Source organism: Salvelinus fontinalis, chromosome 16, assembly GCF_029448725.1.
Source record: "Salvelinus fontinalis isolate EN_2023a chromosome 16, ASM2944872v1, whole genome shotgun sequence".
In the NCBI taxonomy this organism is placed as follows: domain Eukaryota; kingdom Metazoa; phylum Chordata; class Actinopteri; order Salmoniformes; family Salmonidae; genus Salvelinus; species Salvelinus fontinalis.
The window spans coordinates 29162953-29185788 of record NC_074680.1 but is presented as its reverse complement, the minus strand read 5'-3'; the positions used below and the strand labels follow the sequence as shown (position 1 = coordinate 29185788).

The 22836-nt window shown below is 42.4% G+C and overlaps 1 protein-coding gene and 1 pseudogene across 3 annotated transcripts in view; one reads left to right on the top strand and one right to left on the bottom strand.

Annotated features, from left to right (window-relative positions):
- rtn1a (reticulon 1a) overlaps positions 1 to 6309 on the top strand; it is a 47732-nt gene extending 41423 nt beyond the window's left edge. For all 3 annotated transcript variants that reach the window (XM_055864991.1, XM_055864992.1, XM_055864993.1), the window contains 6 exons: positions 2349 to 2556; positions 2689 to 2827; positions 3261 to 3330; positions 3988 to 4034; positions 5301 to 5359; positions 5516 to 6309. In XM_055864991.1, coding sequence (XP_055720966.1) covers positions 2349 to 2556; positions 2689 to 2827; positions 3261 to 3330; positions 3988 to 4034; positions 5301 to 5359; positions 5516 to 5558 — 566 coding nt within the window. In that variant the 3' untranslated portion in view covers positions 5559 to 6309. The remainder of the gene's footprint in view (positions 1 to 2348; positions 2557 to 2688; positions 2828 to 3260; positions 3331 to 3987; positions 4035 to 5300; positions 5360 to 5515) is intronic.
- A 93-nt stretch (positions 6310 to 6402) lies between these two features.
- Positions 6403 to 22836, bottom strand: part of LOC129813356 (ATP-dependent RNA helicase TDRD9-like) — a 36560-nt pseudogene continuing 20126 nt past the window's right edge.

Sequence of the window (22836 nt, the reverse complement as noted above, 5' to 3'; positions counted from 1 at the left end):
CAATGTAAAAATCTGTCGTTCTGCAGTTAACTCACTGTTCCTAGGCCGTCATTGTAAATAAGAATGTGTTGTTAACTGACTTGCCTAGTTAAATGTAAAGTGTTGGTCCCATGTTTCATGAGCTGAAAGAAAATAAATGTTCCATTTGCACAAAAAGCTTATTTCTCTCAAATTTTGTGCACAAATTTGTTTGCATCCCTGTAAGTGAGCATTTCCCCTTTGTCAAGATAATCCATCCACCTGACAGGTGAGGCATATCAAGAAGCTGATTAAACAGCATGGTCATTACACAGGTGCACCTTCTGCTGAGACAATAAAAGGCCACTGTAAAATGTGCAGTTTTGTCACACAAGGGAGTGTGCAATTGACATACTCACTGCAGGAATGTCCACCAGACCTGTTACCAGAGAATTGAATGTTAATTTCTCTAACATAAGCCACCTCCAACATCGTTTTAGAGAATTTGGCAGTACGTCCAAACGGCCTCACAACAGCAGACTACGTGTAACCACTCCAACCCAGGACCTCCACATCTGGCTTTTTCACCTGCGGTATCGTCTGAGACCAGCCACCTGGACAGCTGATGAAACTGTGGGTTTGCACAACCGAAGAATTTCTGCACAAACTGTCAGAAACCTCAGGGAAGCTCATCTGAGTGCTCGTCGTCCTCACTAGGGACTTGACTGCAGTTTGGCGTCGTAACCTACGTCAGTGGGCAAATGCTCACCGTTGAGGGCCACTGGCACACTGAAGTGTGTTCTCCATGCCCGGGCAGATGGCGTCGTGTGGGCGACGGTATGCTGATGTCAACGTTGTGAACAGAGTGCCCCATGGTAGCGGTGTGGTTATGGTATGGGCAGGCATAAGCTACGGACAACGAACACAATTTAAATGCATTGAGATACGTTGATGAGATCCTGAGGCATATTGTCATGCCATTCATCTGCTGCCATCGCCTCATGTTTCAGCATGTTGTCAAAAGGGTCTGTACACAATTATTGGAAGCTAAAAATGTCCCAGTTCTTCCATGGCCTGCATACTCACCAGACATGTCACCCATTGAGCATGTTTGGGATGCTTTGGATCGACGCGTATAACAGCGTGTTCCAGTCCCCGCCAATATTCAGCAACTTCTCACAGGCATTGAAGAGTGGGACAACATTCCACTGGCCACAATCAACAGCCTGATCAACTCTATGCGAAGGAGATGTGTCACGCTGCGTGAGGCAAGTGGTGGTCACACCAGATACTGACTGGTTTTCTGATCCACACCCCTACTTTTTACGGTATCTGTGACCAACAGATTCATATTTGTATTCCCAGTAATGTGGAATCCATAGATCAGATCAAATCAAATTGTATTAGTCACATGCGCTGATTACAACACGTGTAGACCTTACAGTGAAATGCTTTCAGGATTTCTGATCGATTTTATGTTATTTTAATGGACCAAAAAATTAGCTTTTCTTTCAAAAACAACAACATTTCTAAGTGAACCCAAACTTTTGAACGGTAGTATATATATATATATATATGCGAAAAGAAGCAGGATATAAAGGTTTTCACTTTGACACATTCACTCCTCCGTTTATTCGACAGCTCAAACAAACGCAATAAAACATAGGTTAGAGCAAAATCCCACAAGTCAGGAGCCTCTGAGGTTATCTGACCTAACTGCCTGGGGTACACTGGGATTACTGCTGTAAAGGATATCACAACGTAGACGTGGTAAGGAACACTATTGAGCACTGTGGTTATTCTATCCCTGTGTCATTCTGTAGTGACCCTACGGTTGGGTCATTTTGGGGTGACCCTACGGTTGGGTCATACTGTGTCATGTTGGGGTGACCCTACGGTTGGGTCATACTGTGTCATGTTGGGGTGACCCTACGGTTGGGTCATACTGTGTCATGTTGGGGTGACCCCAGTCACCCCACAGATGGGCCATCAAACGGTCTCTGTAATCATGGTGCAGGGATCATCAATTAGATTCAGCTTCTGGACAATTTTATTTCTTGAGTGAATAGTCAGGGGGCCAGAACATCATTTGTAGACTGCAAATTGACCGCAAGAAGCCCAAACAGATATTTGACTAAAACAAACATTTAAAACCTTGTTTGCATTTGTGTACGATCACATCTCTTTCTATTATGCGTGGGAATACTTTAGAACAGATTTCCAAGATTAAAATCACTTGGAACTGATGTGTTTTTAGTCTTTATGTCCCCCCCAAAATAGTTGGGGGGCCAAATTCGGCCCGCCAGTTGGGGATCCCTGCTGTAGTGTGTAATGCTGGTCTAACACTGGATCCTAACCCTGCTCTCCTGTCTGTCTCTGTCCTCCCCCAGCCATGGACCTGCTCTCCTGGAGGAACGTGAAGCAGTCTGGAGCTGTGTTTGGCAGCGTGCTCCTGCTGCTCTTCTCTCTGACCCAGTTCAGTGTGGTCAGCGTGGGAGCCTACTTAGCCCTGGCTGCCCTCTCTGCCACCATCAGCTTCAGGATCTACAAGTCTGTGCTTCAGGCCGTGCAGAAGACCGATGAAGGGCACCCATTCAAGTGAGTTAGGGAGGATACAGGATCTGTGTTTACTCAGCACATGAAATAATCTGACATTTAAACATTCACTATCTTTTTTGCAATGCCACTTTAGCCTGGACACTAATAGTCTGTTGTACTTCTTCCCTACAGATCTTATCTGGAGGTGGAGATCTCTCTGTCCCAGGATCAGATCGGTAAATATGCTGACAAGGCTCTGCTCTACGCCAACACCAGTATGAAGGAGCTCCGTAGGCTGTTCCTGGTCCAGGACCTCATCGACTCACTGAAGGTCAGCCTCACTCTCGCCTCTGGGCTTAAAATAATGACATTGTCTCCCAAGTGGCGCAGCGGTCTAAGGCATTACATCGCAGTGCTTGAGGCGTCACTACAAACCCGGGTTTGATCCCAGGCTGTGTCATAACCGGCCGTGACCGGGAGTCCCATAGGGCGGCCGGTTATCGTAATTGGATCGCAATTGGATATCACGAAATTGGGGGTAAAAAACATAATAATAATAATGACATGGTGGACACAACCATCTTACCAACACTACACTCTTTAACATATGTCATCTCAGTACTATTCCTGCTGTCAAACATTAAGTTACACTTAAAACATCAAATAATTGTATTATGACATACCTTCAGTCAAACCTCATAAATTGTGGGGGTGGGTTTGTTTAAGCAGTGCCAATAGTTAAATGTTTTTACCCTGTGTTGCAGTTTGCTGTCCTGATGTGGCTGCTGACCTATGTGGGCGCTCTCTTCAATGGCCTGACTCTGCTTATTCTGGGTGAGGATCCTTCTACGACTGGCTACTGTAGCTGTTATACTCAGCTCTGCACCTCTCCACTGCACACCATGTTCAGCCTGACATACAGCTCATACATTTTATCAAATGTAATATAATGAATCATATTGAAACCTCCATTTACACCATCACAGAGCCAATCTGAGTATGTACTATAATCAGGGGAGTGGGCTGTAATAAGCAAGCATCACAGTACCCCAGTGTCAGTCAATGGTTAACCCAACACAGTGAGAACACACGCTGTGGTGCAGGGAAACATGACCTGACAAGAGCAACTCAGACAGCCTGATGGTTGCCTCATCACATTTGGTTCTTCATGGAACCAGTAAGAGTTTTACTGAAATATGTATAAATTCTGTATCAGTGGATTATTGATCGTTCTGCCCTTTTGAGCAAAAACAATCGATTTCCTAGATTAGGATTAGTCACATCCTAAAAAAATCAATATTATGAAATTCCAGAGGTCAATTCATTAAAGGCCTTGTTCAAAGGATTTATTCACAACTGAAGACGTGATCTCATATTTTTGTTAAGTCTCTGAGCTGGGGCTTTGTTGACACAATGTGTACATGAGAATATTCCCAGCGGGACACTCCAGGTCTAACTGCTTCAATACGCGCTCACTCTCTTCCCATACAGCCGTGGTGGCCATGTTCAGCATGCCCATTGTCTATGAGAAAAACCAGGTAAGAACTTCCCCTCACTCTCTAGAACACATGTACTGTACATGTAAAAAAATAAAAAATAAAATACAATACAAAACACACACATACAAACATAGTCATACAAACATCAACATCACACGTGCCCAGACTCACACGCCCATCTGCAGCGCCCGCACACTCACCGCCATATGTCCTCAAACTGTACCATTTTGATTCTCACTGTCACCCGGGCTCTAAACATTTCGATAATAAAGCATTTGACCTTTCCATTGTGTTAACCATGGAGGATTGGTTGATTTCCAGTTCAGTTTTTCAAAAGGATTGACAAGAAAAGTATCATCCAACCAGTCAGGTATCTCACTGCACCCTCATATGCCATGTCTTGAAATATGCAGATGGATTAAAAGTAAATAAATGGACATTGTAATACTTCTGACAGCCACAATTCTAACTCTGGCCATAACTTTTGAATTGAATAATCCATGCCTTCTGGGAATGTTATAGTCATTGTTAGTTTTACACTTACGACATGACTTTGCTGTTGTGGTGTAGAATTTGTGAATTTGTCTTGTGTAATAAATTGTATATATTAATATACTGGATTAAGCATACAGTTTAGTTAACTGTAATTTTGGTTAGTTATGTTCCAACATTCCCTCCATTTTATACCAATATCAGTTATTTTTAAGTCTAGGTTCCAATAGTTAATTCTGTAAAGCTATCCAAGGATTGTTTCATAGGGTTGTGTTTTTAGGGAGTGATATTGGTTCTTGTAGAATACATTTAATTTTCTTCCCTGTTGTTATAGTGTTAACTATGAAGTTTAATGTTCTTAGCTTAATCCTTTGAAAATACACACAAAAATATTTTGGGGATAATAATGTGCATCTTCAATATGTGCCCATTGTTACTCTTTAGTGCATTTAACAATATGTCACAAGTAAAAGCCCTGGGTGGTGAGTTGATACAAGTCCAAGTCTGGAAGGTTAAAACCACCCTCAGACTTAGGAAGATCTAAAACGTTCCTTTTTATTCTGAGTTTTATTTGCCCATATAAAGTCTTATGACAGAGTATACTTTTTTTAAAGAATGTCTTCGGTGGGGTAGTTGGTATTACAGAGAAGTATAAACTCTGGCAGTCATGCCATTCTGAAGAGGTCTATTCTACCCATTAGATTTATAGAAAGACTTGCTTTTAATTAGGTCTACTTTCATATTGTTGAGTAATAGGATAAAGATTTATTTTTATTTTTATGTAATCCAAATAATTTCTCTCTTCACCCTCAGGCACAGATTGACCAATATGTGGGACTAATACGGACCCAAGTGAACTCTGTGGTGGGGAAGTGAGTAGAAGCTATGACCTTTTTTACTCGAGAATAAACACACTAGTCCCTGGAACATCCCACTATAAAATAGATTGGAATGATGTTCATATTGATACAAACTAGAAAAGTTTAACACTGTATCAGAGTGATGACCTCCATGTTTTGTCTCGACAGGATCCAGGCGAAGATCCCTGGGGCCAAGCGAAAGGAAGAGTAGACCTGCGTCTTGCTAACAGTGGAGTCCAGCTTGATCATTGTTGGATAGCCTTGTCATTATCTGGGGGTAGTACTATGTCATCTAGAAGGTGTTCTCTAAAACCAACCACTGGAGAAGCCTTGACCCCAAAACTGTCTAGAATGGTTAACACACACACAGTCAATCACCCATGTTTAAGATAAGTCTAGGTAGACAAGTACACAATTTGGAAGAAAATGTATTTTTGTGTTGCTTGTTATTAAGCGCATGAAGTCAAGCCTTGAGTAAATATTATTTTGTATCTTTCGTGCAGTTTTCACACTAGTTTTTATTTTCCTTCAGTGCTTACAACAAACTAAGGTTTGGCACAAAAAAAGCGATATGCCTACAGAAATGCTCTGCTGCCAATGTTAAATACTGCTTCATGTTTCTGAGTTAGCTGGTGGGGCTTCTCTCAGTATATATATATATATAGTCAATAAATATCAATGATTTCCTTTGTTTTCAAGCACGGAATCATTTGATGTGGTAACTGTATTTTTTTTTTGCATAACTACACACAATATCATGTTTTAGGTACTGTTGGTCAACTACTATGAAGACAAGGAGTATCTGATGATATTTAGCTTGTTTGAATTAACTGTCCAACTTTGTACTATGTTCACCTATACTCAATGTAGTTCTTAGACCCTGGTCTAACTATTTGCACTTATAGTTACAGTATGTATTTAATTACAGAAGACAAATAAATGTTCCTTGATGTATAATGTTATCATTTTTCAGATGCATTACTAAAAATAGGGTCCAAGACAAAAAAGAAGTTGACGAGAGCAGTTAGAAATATTAGGACATACGAGATGTTTCGTAATGGTACAGAGTGCATACAACACTGGATAAATATCCAAAGTGATTTGAAATAACATTCTATGAACAAACATAGATACCTTCTGGCACAGAAGGCTCTTTCCTGTTGCGTGTATGCTGAGGTGACAAATTTAACTTGGCTGTCAGGTCACTAAACTAAAGCTAGCACCATACCTTGACTTTAAGTCGATTAATTTATACAAAAGAAAAGGAGTTCCATTCCTTGAATATCAATGATTTATATCCTAAAATTAGAAAGTTATACTTTCCAAACATATAACACAGCAATAGTAAAGCTGAAGAAAAACTCAGGACATGAGAAGCATGGCAGGGCCATGTGCAAAAATGATCCAAATAAATACCACAATTACCAAAAGAGAATGTCCTCCCTGAGGGTTTCATAAGAAAATCTTGTAAAACATAAATAATGGTAGTCAAGGTGAAAACAGCATGCTGTGCTTCTGGTTGCTGCTTTAGAATGGCCTCACATGTTGAGCAGTGTGACAGGGTGTAGCTGGAACAGGACACCTTCGTTCTTTCCATCTTCCTTCTGGACAATCTCCATCTTCTGACTGGGATCCACCTGCACACAAACACCACACACACAAAATAGTCACACATACACGTTCAATATAATTGTTTGAACACTAGAAATTATAGTTAAGTATGGGCCTTACTTTCTATATAAAATCAGGACTGATTTGATTGAAGTGGGGAAAAATAACATTACACCATGAATTCAAGCCATACCTGGTTCCATTTATTTGGTTCCTCATAGTACACAGGAACGAGGTCTTCCCGAGGGGGTGACTTGGTAAATAACCTGACGAGGCATTCGCAACAGTCCTTCTGCAGGCTGTTGATCCTGTCAGGTGCAGAGGACCGTTGGGCCCCTCACACACCAGACGGTTGATGGCACCACGCAACGCATTGATCTGATCCAACACAAAACACTGGTTATGACTCATGTTTTATGATAAATATTGATTTAAATGGACTGACGCAGGAACTACAAGGGTGTTAGCTACCTCGGATGTCCGCTATATTGAATTTGACATCAAAGGCGAGCTCTATGTCACGTTCAGGCAGGACAGCCTCCTGAGACTGGACGTTCCACCCTAGACCACAGAGGGCGCCAGTGTAGCTGGTCCTTTCCTCGTTGGTGCTGCAGAGAACAGGCAAGGTTACATTACAGACCTGTAGAACTTAATGCATGATTTGAAGTGAATATTACAACATTATTTATGTTATCACTTAGCCCCCTAGAGTCCGCGTGGAAGTATAATGAGCAAAAAATAAAAGCTGTCAGTTTTAGCTAGAGGTGTGGCCTGCTGGAGGTCATTTTGCAGGGCGCTGGCTGGCAGTGCACCTACTTGCACAAAGGCGGAGGTAGCGTTCCTGCTGCTGGGTTGTTGCCCTCCTACGGCCTCCTCCACGTCTCCTGATGTATTGGCCTGTCTCCTGGTAGCGCCTCCATGCTCTGGACACTACGCTGACAGACACAGCAAACCTTTTTGCCACAGCTCGCATTGATGTGCCATCCTGGATGAACTGCACTACCTGAGCCACTTGTGTGGGTTGTAGACTCCGTCTCATGCTACCACTAGAGTGAGAGCACCGCCAGCATTCAAGTGACCAAAACATCAGCCAGGAAGCATAGGAACTGAGAAGTGGTCTGTGATCACCACCTGCAGAATCACTCCTTTTTTGGGGGTGTCTTGCTAATTATAATTTCCACCTTTTGTCTATTCCATTTGCACAACAGCATGTGAAATTTATTGTCAGTGTTGCTTCCTAAGTGGACAGTTTGATTTCACAGAAGTGTGATTGACTTGGGAGTTACATTGTGTTGTTTAAGTGTTCCCTTTATTTTTTTGAGCAGTGTATATACATCATTTTTTTGGATACCTTCAGGTGTCCTAAAATTCAAAATTCAAACAGCTAAATTATCCTTGTTATGATCATCTTAAAACAATTCCACGTTAGCTTGGTATAACCCCAATCATTTCACATTTCCTATTGGACCTTAAGGTACGGTTTTCTGATAGGTAATTTGATCGAATGTGGTGAGGAGCATACTATCTCCAAGCAGACTAACCGTAGCTCTATGACAGGGCTGAAGAGCATGGTGATGAGAGCAGGCAGGCCGTGGATGTGAGGCATCAGCGTAGTCTCCTTCAGTAGAATGCATGCGCCTAGAACAGCACACACACGCATCTTACTGTTATAACACACGCATCTTACTGTTATAACAAAGTCAATGTCTGGTAGGGTCTCACCCTTATTCTAGAGCCCTCAAACTCAAGTGTGGACCACGAAGCCAGTTCACTTGCATTCCCCCCCTCGAATCAGGGACTGATTTAGACCTGGGACACCAGGTGGGTGCAATTAATTACCAGCCAGAAAAATAAAACCCATCAGGATCCGGACCTCATAGGGTAAGAGTTGAATACCCCTGTTCTAGAGTGTGCTTACATCCATGATCACATCCCATTCCCAGTACTGTACCTGTGGCACTGACAGACACTCCGCCGCCACTAGCATCCTCTGATGGCTGTCCTGAGGACTGTCATTCAACGCCACTGAGTTGATGCTGTCCTTTTCTATGCGCACCGACCTGTAAGGAGTTGACATTAGCACTGGGATATAGTGTCACCAGAAGTGGGCCAAACTATAACCTGATCTGGGTGACACTGACTAACATTGCAAAAGCTGTGGAAGTTGACTTTGTGAGGGCTGGTGGGCCATGCACAGGAACCTGTTGGGAACAGCATCAGCAACACTTACTTAGCCACAAACAATAACGCCACCATGCTTTACAGTCAGTATGAGGTTCTTCTGTTCAAAGGCTGTGTCATTTTCGTCTGGCATTGCGGCCAAACTCCACCTTTGACTCATATGTCCAGCGCACATTGTTCCAGTAGTTTTGGTCTTTACCCAGGTGTTGTCTGGCAAACCTCAGTCTTGATATTCTTTTTTTGAGAGCAGAGGCTTCTTCCTTCCTGACCTCCCACGTAGGCCAAGTTTGTGCAGTCTCTGACAGTTGCCTCATGCACTTCGATATTGATTGTGACGAGAGGCCTGTAGATCCCTTGATGTTACCCTGGGGTTCTTAGAGACTTCTATGAGCATCTTTCGGTCAGCTCTTGGGCTGAATTTGGTGGGATGACCCGATTGCCAGTGGTCTGGAATTTTCTCCATTTGTGGATGATCCGTCGGACAGTGGAACGATGTACTTGGAATTGCTTGGAAATGGATTTGTAACCCCTTCCAGACTCACGGGCATCAATAATCTTTCTTCGGAGGGCCTCTGAGGTATTTTGATCTTTGCATGACGTGTTACCACACACCCATTTGGTTAAGGCGGCGCACAATTGGCCCAGCGTCATCCGGTTTAGGGTTTAGCCGGGGTAGGCCGTCACAGTAAATAAGAATTTGTTCCTATCCAACTTGCCTAGTTAAGTAAAAAGGTTAAATTAAGATAAAAAAGACCAAACCAGACAACGTTTCAAATCTTTATGGAAGGCTGGACCCTCGCAAGGTGCTCTAATGATTTCCTAATCATTTGCACCTGTTTTGGTGCACCGGATCCTAATTTTAGGTGATGGTAAAGGTAAGGGTGTACACATTTTTTCTGCATAAGGAAATTGCATTTGTTTATTTTAATTGCATAACATTTTCAAAGTAAAACATTGTGTGTGGTGTGTTAAATTGGGTTACCTTTATCAATGAATGTGGTTGGAATTTTGCAAAAATATCCATGTGTCCAAATACGTTTTTTTTTTTTTTTTTTTTTTTTTAAATACACTTTCCAAAGGGTGTACTTACTTTTTCACAATAAAATTGACAAATTGATTTAAAAACTGTGGTTGGCGTCTATCATGGGTTTTTTAACACTATCATGTTTGGCGTCTAGATGGGTTTGTCCAACATCGTGTGACGTAAAACTTTACTTTCCGTCTTTGCATTTATGGTATTGTAAGTTGTTATCATATATTAAGCATGAATCAATTAAATGAGGCATTGAACTTGAACAGTACAAATCCTGGATCTAGCTGTTGGACAGTTTTTTGTATAGATCTCAGAAATGCAGTGTAACATTCTGTCTCCTTATGTTATGCGGTGTGAAAACAGTTCATGGGCATACAAACCCAAAATATTAAAAACGATAGCAAAATCGAATGCTTCTACCTGAAATAGTCACCTTTATACTTCAAACCAAAATCAATACGGTCATTAACGTGGTTCTTTAATAACTATGCATAATACTAGGATGTGCATTTGGTGTCCAGCTGATCAGTTACGCCATGATATTTTCACATCCTCATCTGATCCAGGAAGGAATTTTCCAAATGAGAGTCAAGTGACAAACAGCTGTTGTGATGTTGCGTCGCGCACACGCCAACAGGCCAAACTGCAAAAAAGGTGTTTGCGAGGAATGTCCAGAATATTTTGTTGTCTCATTTGTTACGGCAGTGCAGACAGTTGTGCCTGGATTCTCGTTGGATCTAATATCCCTAGCGTATTGATGTTGCTCATCGTTTGTCTGATTTACAGCAGCGTCTCGTTAGTTTTAACAGAGAAAGCATCACGATAAACTGTTCATATATTTTTGTGCCTCGGACTAGACTAGAAGTTGTGTAGTATATGTTATTGTGCGACACCCACCGCTATTCCAATTAAATGGCATTTATTCAAATGGTGAGATTAATGCTACCAGTATTCATGGCTTTATTATGCGTACCTGTGGTGGCCACATAAGCTCCAGAAAAATTGGCATGCATGTACCCCATCTATTTAGTCAGGCAATGCCCACAATATTCTCACATTTTAGAATATAATTATATACTAAACAAAAATATAGAACGCAACATGCAACAATTTAAAAGATTTGGCTGAGTTACAGTTCATATAAGGAAAATCAGTCAATTGAAAAGAATTCATTAGGCCCTAATATATGAACTTCACATGACTGGGCAGGGGCCCAGACTTGGGTGGGTCTGGGAGGTCATAGGCCCACCCAATGAGGAGTCAGACCCAGTCAATCAATTTATTTTTCCCCACAAAAGGGCTTTATTACAGACAGAAATAATCCTCAGCACCCCGCCCCCCCAACGATTCCGCAGGTGAAGATGCCAGATGGAGGTCCCTGGCTGGCGTGGTTACACATGGTCAGCGGTTGAGAGGCCGGTTGGACGTAGTGCCAAATTATCTAATAACCGACGTTGGAGGGGGCTTATGGTAGAGAAATTAACATTAAATTATCTGGCAACAGCTCTGGTGGACATTCCTGCAGTCAGCTTGCCAATTGCACGCTCCCTAGAAACTTGAGACATTTGTGGCATTGTGTTGTGTGACAAAACTGCACATTTTAGAGGGGGCTTTTATTGTCCCCAGCACAAGGTGCACCTGTGTAATCAGCTTCTTGATATGCCACACCTGTCAGTTGGATGGATTATCTTGGCAAAGGAGAAATGCTCACTAAAGGGATGTAAACAAATTTGTGCGCAAAATTTGAGAGAAATAAGCTTTTTGTGCATATGGGTTCTATATTAGGCCCTATATGTACAATTATATAAATTATACAATTGTGTAACATTGAGGTCCTTGAAAATGAAGTCCCTGAAAGTCCTTGAATTTGACATACAATGTCTGTATGAAACCTGCTTAAAGAATGTATGTTGTTGTATAGGTGGAGATATGGGCCAATTTGCATATATTCACTTTAAATCCTCCAAGTACACATATGGAACTCCATATTTTTGTTGTTTCAAACCATTCAGAAATGTTTTTCCCAATGTTACACATTGGCCCCATTTATTTATAGAAAGACGTGTTAAAAAACCTCTTCTGGCTGCAGGGTGAATATTGAAAAAACTGGAAAATATGTGCACATTTTCAAACGGCCTCTTAAGAAATTTTTCATCTTACAATATGCATATATTTACTACTATTGGATAGAAAACAGTCTATAGTTTCTAAAAACGTTTGAATTATTTCTCTAAGTGGAACAGAACTATTTTTACAGCCCATTTCCTATCCAGAATTGAGATTTCCAAATGCGATGTCTCTCTTTAAGACCTTGTCTATAAAAGGTCATGTCACTTAGGACCGTAGAAACACGTCATACGCCTTCATCTGGGTGTAATGCGGAAGTGAGAGAAGAAAGCAGTTGAATATCTCTTCCAGGGGCTGAACACAACATCTTGTAGTGAGACCTGCGCACTTTATTTTTTTTTCTGGGCGCGAGGTAGAACCTGGACTCGGCTCCTGGAATACGCTCGTTAAAGGTGAATATGACCTCTGGCTACGATATTATTTGATACATGTCACAAAATCATCCTAAAGTATGTTTTTTCAATATACTTTAATTATATTATTGCAATTTATTCTGGACTTTAGACGTGATGCTTTGGAAGAATTTTTTGAAGAAAGAGAGATTAGCGCCGCACGGCCATTGTGCTTGCTAACCCAAGAGGGAAATAGTTCGTTCTGGAACCCAACTAAAGACTGTACTGGACATTGGACCCCGTTACAACATTCTGATGGAATATCAACAAAGATAAGGACCCAATTTGGGATGCTTTTTCATATATCTGTCGAACTGTGCTATGCTAGCGTTTGACTAGAATCAATGCTGCCGTATGCTAGCTAATGTTGTAAGCTAATATAACGATATATTGTGTTTTCGCTGTAAAACACTTCAAAAATCGGAAATATTGGCTCTATTCACACGATCTTTGTCTTTCATTAGCTATCCACCATATGTTTTTATGAAATGTTTTATGAGGTGTAATTAGTAGTTGACGTTGGTGTCTGTATTTTCTCTGGCTACTCCCGTGCGATTTCAGACTGTAGCTATGATGTAGCTATGATGGGAGCAGTAATGTAAAACTGATTTATAGCTAAAATATGCACATTTTATGAACAAAACATAGATTTATTGTGTAACATGTTATAGGACTGTCATCTGAGGTAGTTTTTTCTAGGTTGTTTAGGTTGGTTCTAGGTTAGTTAGGTTGGCTTGTGCATGCTACTTGAATCATACTTGTGCTGCTGCTACATGTCTGTCCACTTTTTTATTTGGTGGTGAGCTAACATAAATATATGTGGTGTTTTCTCTGTAAAACATTTTCAAAAATCGGACATGTTGGCTGGATTGACAAGATGTTTATCTTTCAAATGCTGTATTGGACTTGTTAAATAATAGGAAAAATAAAATTAAAAATAAATTAAAATATCACCTGATACCTATTGTATCCCAGGAATTCCTGACAGGAAGGTGTGGCCCTGGCCCACTAATACACTGTAGAACAAAATTTACACGAGCTCACATGCTACCAAAATGACGATGACGCCATCTTGTGGTGAACTAACACCGTGTGGTTCAACCAGACAGGCAGTCTATTTAACAAAACCTATGAGTCAGCCGTTTGGCCAGTGTTCTTGCCTTGCTCTTCAGAAAGGACCGGCTGGTCTTGGAGAAGGACTGGAGCAGGCTGTCGATGAGCTGCTTCTCTTTCTCCTTGTTGGTCTTCCAGGAGCTGCTGGTAGCGTTGGGGGTGAAGGTTCCGTCCTGCAAGTCTTTCTACAGAGACACCAGCACCTCGTGGCTCTGCTGCAAGACACACAACGACACAGCACTGTCAGGGCCACAGCCTCTGTTTCTACTGCTGGACAGCTAGGACACACTGAATGATATATGTTTATAGCCAAGCCTTACAGGAATACCACAATTGAACAATTCCCCATTAGCACAACTTTACAAAAAGATACATGGCAGTTGATTCTGCAGTGAAGACAGAAAGCTGGTCTGTGTTTCTTAAGGTACCTTGGACTCAAAGCTCTCTTCGGCCTTAACGGCGTGTCCCTCCTGTATCATGATATCATCCACACTGGAGGTGACCGTGTCGGTGTTGATGAGCAGCTCCACATGCATGATGCCGTGCAGGATAGAGAACAGGGAGACGATGAGTGAGCAGCCGTTCACTAGTGTTATGAAGAGGTTGCGTACGCGGCTGCTCCACTTGTCCCCCAGGATCATGGACTGGGCTGATGGATGCATCCCCGAGATACAAAACTCCTGTGCTTGAGGAGGACACAGGGCAGAACAGTCACACCAGAATACAGGCAAATTTTATCTGGTTAAGATGTGGCCAAAATAGGGTGGATCAGGAAAATACAGTATGTTGCCTATATAGACTTTGTAGCTGTACCTGCAATGGGTGGGCCATGATATCAGCAGGTAGCTCCCTCAGACAGCTGCATGACACCAGGGTGGTGTTTCCGTAGTCCAAAAAGAACCTGGGATATTCAAAACACATACTTTACATGGTTCATCCACTATAACTGCAACTATAATTAACCTGTATTAGGGAGGGAGTGATTGTGTGTGCCAGTAAGCTTGGCGTGCATGTGATTGTACCTCCACAGAGCTGCCGCGGACGTGCAGGATCTTGGCACGGTAGTAGAGGCCCTGCTCGTCGCCCTCAGAGAAAGGTGCCAGGCACAGTAGGTTGGAGTAGAGGGAGACAGGAACTGGACACAGCTCACGAGAATTAATCTCAGCTGTCAGATAGCACTGCTTCTCCATGCTGGCCTCGCCTGCCTGGAAGCCCCAGAAGTGGCCCACCTCCACCACCTAGGGAGCCAAGATGAAGGGGGGCATGCTCGGTTACCACCACTGTAGACTGTACATAACCAACATGGAGGGTATGTGATCACCTAAATTGAGTTCCTCTAGATATAATCTTCACCACATTACTCATTTACACAAACAACTCCCAGAAATGTGACTGAAAAAGGAGTTTCAGCCTGATGACTAACTTCTGTGACGTTGACCACGGAGATGGGGTTGGAAGGCAGCTTGTCTGGATCGATGGTACTGCTCAGCACCTCCACTGGGTAGACTGAGTTGTCCTAGAAGTCCACATTCACCCTGCAAACCACAGGACTGGATAGAATGAGTGATGCAAAGAAAACCTGGAGGATCCCTCCAAGGGAGGAACACAGTGCAAGTGTAACAGTCAGTCACTGAGCTGCATCATTGCATCAGTGAGTGAGTCTATGAGACTGACCCAACTCACTAACATGACAGCCCAGTCTCTAAATGTGTGTAAGGAGGAGGAAAGGGGGGGGGGGGGGTCTAGCTCGGCCTAAATCTCCCCTCTAAGCGGCTGTGTGATGGCTGTGGAGTGTTAACCATAGTGCCATAGCACGTCAGGTTACATCAAGGCATCAGGTTACATCAAGGCCCAGTGTGGAGGGGTGCAGCCTGTGGGTGGCTGCAGGGCTCACTCCCACCAAACAGCCACTGACAGGACACCTCCACCCCCCTGAAGAGGTACCTGGCCCTGAGCCAGAGCTGATATTACCAAGACATCAACTGACCGCAAAACACATTTATCTTGAGAAGTTGGGGTAAGAGGCTTCACCCATGCATAAAACTGTATTTTGTAGCATACGAGAGGGTTAAAACTACAGCTCCTAGCAGAGTATTATTAGCGTGAGAAGGATGTATAGGCTTTCTACCGAGCGCATCTCATGTGGCAGACGGTCCTGCTCCCAGCGCGGGCCTCCAACTCATCACTGGGGTGCACAAACAGGTCCAGAGGATGCCTCTGGTGGGCCAGGAGGAGGGCCAGTGACACCTCAGGGAGGACCCCCGACCCCCGGGTAGTCGTCTGGTAGAACTCCACATGCCCTCTGAACGAACACACAACAAATGTTCATCATCTTACCAATGAACTATGTGTATACTGTTAGACCATTTAGGTCAAAACATCTAAGAAGTATTTATCTATGAAACAGGTAACATGATGAGTTATGGTACATCTAGTCAAGGTTTCATCCATTAGTTTGTTACCTGGATCCATCAAAGGCTATGGACTTGACCTGGCCACACTGGCGGAACAGGGACTGCAGCTGCTTATAGTACAGGAAACTATAGGGAGGCAGGTTCCTCACCTGAGACCAAACAGTCAAAGAGCCTGTCAGTGGGCTAGCATTCACAAGATACAACACGGTTCATGTATAGGAATCTGATGAATCGGGGATAGGGGGTAAAGGCATCATACCAGCACTGTTGTTTTGGGATCATGGTCAGACAGGTCTTTGGAGGCCAGCTCTTCATCCATTTCCCCTTGGGCAAAGTAGTTGGGGTAGTAGGCACCAGCGATAACCACCTGAGAAAAAGAAAGATGAGATTATATCAAATAGACAAGGCCAGAGTGATAGTCTGTGTAGAAGGGCTAGGTACACAAGGTGAAATTAGTGTCATAACAATAATCATAAAGTAGTTGATAACACAGGTTCAAATCAGTAAGGCTGGTCTGAATGGAGAGCTCACTTCATTCAGTAAGCACAATATAATTGACATGGCTTCCTCTATGGGCACAGCAAGAATTTACATCGGATGTTTACAATGTTCTCATCAACAGCAGTGTCATGTCGCTTTTCCTCCTTTACTATTAATTAGCCACGTGCGGAATGTCAGTCACCTATTACCCTACGGCCAATAAGCACAGCTGAATTATGCAATTTTACCACACTTGCTAATTCATCTATGGGCATACCTGTGCAATAATCAACCTGCTCTCTTCTCACCAATCTTATGATGTATTTAAATGAAGGCTTACTCTATTCAGTTAAGCCTTCCCTCAATTGAATAGAGATAAGTTGGAAGTAAGGTGTAGAGCTCCAGAATGCTTGCATGTGCCTCGGTCTCACCTGCAAGATGAATTTCTGCTTGTGGAGGCTGGAGTAGTCCATGGGCAATGGGTTCTCAATCACGTGCATGTTGAACTGGGACGCCCTCTTCTTCAGGTCCTCATAGAGCTCGGCCACCTGGGGGTCACAGAGTCGGGGTCAGAAATTGTGGACAACTGGTGTGTGTTTCGTGAGATGCTGGTCTCTATACCTCTCTTATCCTCTTGATCTGGATGCAGTTCTCCTTGCCCCACTCCAGCTCATCCTGGGAGGAAGAACACACACACCTTGTCTGATGTCTTTAGGCACCTCCTTTATTACATTATTACATACGCTTCTATGTATTATCCATGTTGGGAGTTAATTTATGTAACATAACAATCTAAATGCTCTCACCTTTGGGTGCCTTAACTCTCCCTTGTTTCTGGACGTGTGCCAAACCTTGAATGCGTTGACAAAAGCAATGGAATCACTCGGCACACCGTGTGCAAAGGACAGCTTGCTCCTAAATATTCAAACATTTAAGAGAAGACAGGGACGAGTGTTATAGCTAGCAATGTGATTGTAATTTAATAACTGACTTATGGATGAAGACTCAAGAAAATAAAATAACCTTCAAAATAGAACTAGAGTCATTATTTTTACTAACTGTATTTTCATGTAAACTTCACCTAATAGTGGGAGTGTTTAATAATGATAAGCTATTGTTTTGCTATCTTAGTCTATTCAAATTTTCTACATCTCCTCGTCTTCCCAACTGTCCTTCGATGCTGGAGCAGCTAATCCGGCTAGATGTGTGTGTGGGTGTAGAGAGCTATAGGCTATGGCACTTCAGTCCAATTTTTTTTTTGATGTGTAAACTTACTTTTCTACAACGATCGTTTTCATTGCTTGTTAGTAAATAAATAGGTATTTAAAAAGTTGGATGTGTCCGACTCTTCATTAATAAAAGGTTGTTCTGGCTCTGAGGGATATAGTCTTAACGCGCTAATGATGTGTCAAATGGACAATGTGCCAATCCTCTCCAACCTGGCATGGTATAATTTGATACGGAATCTTCTCTTAATTTATAGACTAATCAACGCTGATCAGGTCCGGTCCTGGACAATATGCGGCCATAGGCAAAACAGAGAAAAATGTATTACGCCCTCCTACCCCCGCAAATTAGAATAGCAGCCTAGGCTATACAGCGTCGGCCTACAATGCACTTCTACGAATGCCCATGTGGTAGCCTACCATATGTAAAACGGGCAATTTACCCTGTCATTTGGTTACATTAATTTCTGTTAATGCATGTATTACTGTAAGAAATTGTAATAGATACTGGAAACTTGTTTTAACAACTTCTCAACACAAGCTATACTTGACACAACATGCACCCATACCCCTCTTATTCCCCCGTCACATTCTGCTCTAATCAGATAACAACCACACACCCACACACTCCCCTCCCCCATGAACAGGCCCCTGCTAAAACAACCCCACACACATTATATTCAAGGTTGAGACTTTAAGACAAAGAACCATGTTAAGAGCCAATGGAACGTCGACACCATGCCCGAACAGGACTACCCACGACCCAGAGCGACCAATCAGAAGGCCAGACTACCAGATTCAACCTACATCCTTTGCTGTATAATGAACTGCACAATATGTTTAGGGTCTCTTTTTCTGATGGTTCCATACGAGCTGAACGAACGAGACCGTGCAGCACGCTTTCCCAGATATCTTTACCTCTGAATAAACTGCTTTTATTATACAAAATCCACCTCGTCCAATGTCTCAACTTGATCTCAGTTCTCCAGTAACTGTTTTATCAACATTACTTACAGTAATTTACCATTCTCATTCTCAGAATGGAAATGCTGTTTGTAGAGTTCACAACCTGCTACACTTGTGGTTTATTTCATCCCATCATTTACACGCTTCATGTGAGCATGTGTATGGTTTCCCTGTCCTGTTAATGTTGACGGCGCACGCCTGAGCACAAATAGAGGTACCTGGCCTGCTTCTCGCAAATGTAGGAAAGTGCCCAGCTGAGCTTCTGTCATTTTCTCTTCACCTCACACAGTAAGTCAAATTATAATAGTTCATCAGTTTTTGAAAAACCTTTTCCAACTCTCTCTCCCTCGACAACCAGCATCGCTGATAAATAGGCTATGGACATACAGTGTGTGTATTTGTTTCCATTTTAATAATTGTTAATTTCATACTATAGCTGTCCCTTTCATACTTATGTTCAATTCCTTATAGCCTTTCTTCGAAAAACCTAAGGTAGGCCTAGGTTTTTAAATACATTTTAAGGAAAAAAAAAAAAAAAAAAATTATATATATATATATATTTGCTTGTGTCTGACATATGCTGGTTGCTTTGATTGACGGGTGCTTTTACAGGGGTGTGCGAGTTTGCTGATTCTCTCTATAGTCCTATTCTGTCCATTCACCAAGTTTCCTAAAGTAACCTGTATGGACTCCATCTCTTGTAAAAGGACTATTTTCAGTAGCTTTTGCTACAGTACATTATTTCTCATTATGGCGTCCTCTCTTTGAAAAACATATGCCAATGTCGTCGAATGACTGCAGCAGCGTAGATTGTGACGTTAAGCAAATATTTTGGGAAAAGCGGCCTTCGTTTTAATGGTTTTGCACGTCGAAATAGGATATGTATTTTATTTATTTATATGCAAAAAAAGCCAACAGACAAGAAAAAAGGTAGGCACATAGAAGTAACGGAATCAAAATAAAGCTGTGTCAATACGAAAATGCTACAGATCCTCTCCAACCTGGCATTTCTTAATTGATATTTAATAACCTGGAGGGGAAAAAATTAAATGCCATGGTAATAACGAAGTGTAATGGCTTGTTTAAAATAGGTTTTATTAAGAAGCATATGCATGTAAACAAGTGTGCAAACAAAACTGTAACCTACCCTTTTCTGACCCTCCCTAATGGTTATATTGGTGACTGTGTACATTGGCCTGGCCAATTACCATAACATCAAATTCCAAGACCATCACAGCCCTAGTTACAACAGACAATAGGTCAAATGGCAGTGCCTAGGTAGATTGTGTAGAATTAACCAATAAGGACAGAGGAGGTATGGTATATGGCCAATTAACCACGGCTGAGTGCTGTTCCAACGCAACACATGACAGTCCTGAGCCGTGGTATATTGGCCATATATCACAAACCTGAGGTGCCTTATTGCTATTATAAAAATGGTTATCAACATCTGATATACAATGGCTGTCAGCCAATCAGCATTCAGGGCTCGAACCACCCAGTTTATAAGTGCAATTATATATTTTTTGCTGAATGAGAGAAAATGAGAGAGAGAGAGAGAGAGAGAGAGACACACACACACACACAGAGAAGTCGTTGACCAAACACACAAAGCATAAACCCAAACCCCACTGACCTATGATGAGGCACTCCTCCAGACAGCCAAAGACATGTCCGAGTACGATCATCTTCCCCAGGTGCAGGTCCACAGGCAGGTGAGCCAGCATCCGACCCAGGAACGTCAGCTCTCCATCAAAACGCTTCTGGCCCTGCCCATTGTTCCCCAGGGACAGTGCGCCCATCTACACCACAAACACACACACGTCATGACGATTTTCTTTCCTTCAATGATAACTGACTGCAAGAATGCTTAGTGTCACACATACACACACTGATTCACAGTCAAAATGTCTCTATCCATCAATCCTTCCAGCCAAAGAGACCTGACTGTCCTGTCTGCTACCGCACAGCAAGCGGTACCGATGCACCAAGTCTAGAACCAACAGGACCCCGAACAGCTTCCACCCCCAAGACATAAAGACTGCTAAATACAGTGGACAAAAATATAAAAATGCAGCATGCAACAATTTCACTGAGTTACTGTTCATATAAGTCAATTAGTCAACTGAAAAAAATTCATTAGTCCCGAATCTATGGGTTTCGCATGACTGGGCAGGGGCGCAGCCATGGGTGGGCCTGGCTCTCAAGTGGGTGGGCCTTCTTGATATGCCACCCATAGCTGCGTCCTTACCCAGTCATGTGAAACCCATAGATTAGGAGCCAGGCCCAGCCAATCAGAATGAGTTTTTCCCCACAAAAGGTCCTGGGCTGGCGTGTTTACATGAAGTCTGTGGTTGTAATGACGGTTGGATATACTGCTAAAACCTCTAAAACAACGGAGGCGGCATATGTTAGAGAAATTAACATTCAATTCTCTGGCAACAGCTCTGGTGGACATTCCTGAAAGTCAGCATGTCAATTGCACGCCCCTTCAAAACTTGAAACATCTGTGGCAATGTGCTGTGTGACAGAACTGCACATGTAATGATCATGCTGTTTAATCATCTTTTTGATATGCCACACTTGTCTGGTGGATGGATCATCTTGGCAAAGAAGAAATAATCACTAACAGGGATGCAAACAAATTTGTGCACAAAATTTGAGAGAAATAAGCTTTTTGTGCGAACTATACAGAACATTACTGGGATCTTTTAAATTTAGCTCATGAAACATGGGACCAACACTTTACATGTTGCGCTTCTATTTTTGTTCGGTATACAGCGCATTAGGAAAGTATTCAGACCCCTCGTTTTTTTCCACGTTATGTGACAGGCGTATTCTAAAATTGATTACATTTTAATTTTCCTCATCATTCTACACACAATACACCATAATGACAAAGCAAAAAAAAAGGTTTTAGAAATGTTTTCAAATTTGTAAAAAAATATATATATATATATATATATATATATATATATATTACATTTACATAAGTAGACCATTTACTCAGTACTTTGTTGAAGCTCCTTTGGCAGCAATTACAGCCTCGAGTCTTGTTTTTTTTTACCCCTTTTTCTCCCCAATTCCGTGGTATCCAATTGGTAGTTTACGGTCTTGTCCCATCGCTACAACTCCCGTACGGACTCAGGAGAGGCGAAGGTCGAGCGGGGTGCGTGTTCCGAAACACAACCCAGCCGCACTGCTTCTTGACACAATGCCCGCTTAACACGGAAGCCAGCCGCACCAATGTGTCGGAGGAAACACTGTACACCTGGTGAGCATGTCAGCCTGCATTGCGCCTGGCCCGCCACAGGAGTCGCTAGTGCGCGAATTGACAAGGACATCCCTGCTGGCCAAGCCCTCCCCTAACCTGGATGACGCTGGGCCAATTGTGCGCCGCCCCATGGGTCTCCCGGCCACGACAGAGCCTGGACTCGAACCAAGATCTCTAGTGGCACAGCTAGCACTGCGACACAATCCTTTCTCTGAGCTCTACAGACAATTCTGAGCTCTACAGACAAGCCTCATGGCTTGGTTTTTTCTCTGGCATGCATTGTCAACTGTGGGACCCTGAATTTACCACATGGGGACTCCAATCAAGTTGTAGAAACATCAAGGATGATCACTGGAAACAGGATGCACCTGAGCTCAATTTCAAGTCTCATAGCAAAAGGGTCTGAATACTTATGTAAATAAAAGGTGTTTTCTATTTTTTAAAAATCAGCAAAAAAAAAATCTACAAGCTGTTTCCACTTTGTCATTATAGGGTATTGTGTAGATTGCTGAGGAAATGTTTTTAATCCATTTTAGAATAAGGCTGTAACGTAACAACATGTAGAAGTCAAGGGATCCAAATACTTACCAAAAGCACTGTAGTTAGTTAAAATACACTGCTCAAAAAAATAAAGGGAACACTTAAACAACACAATGTAACTCCAAGTCAATC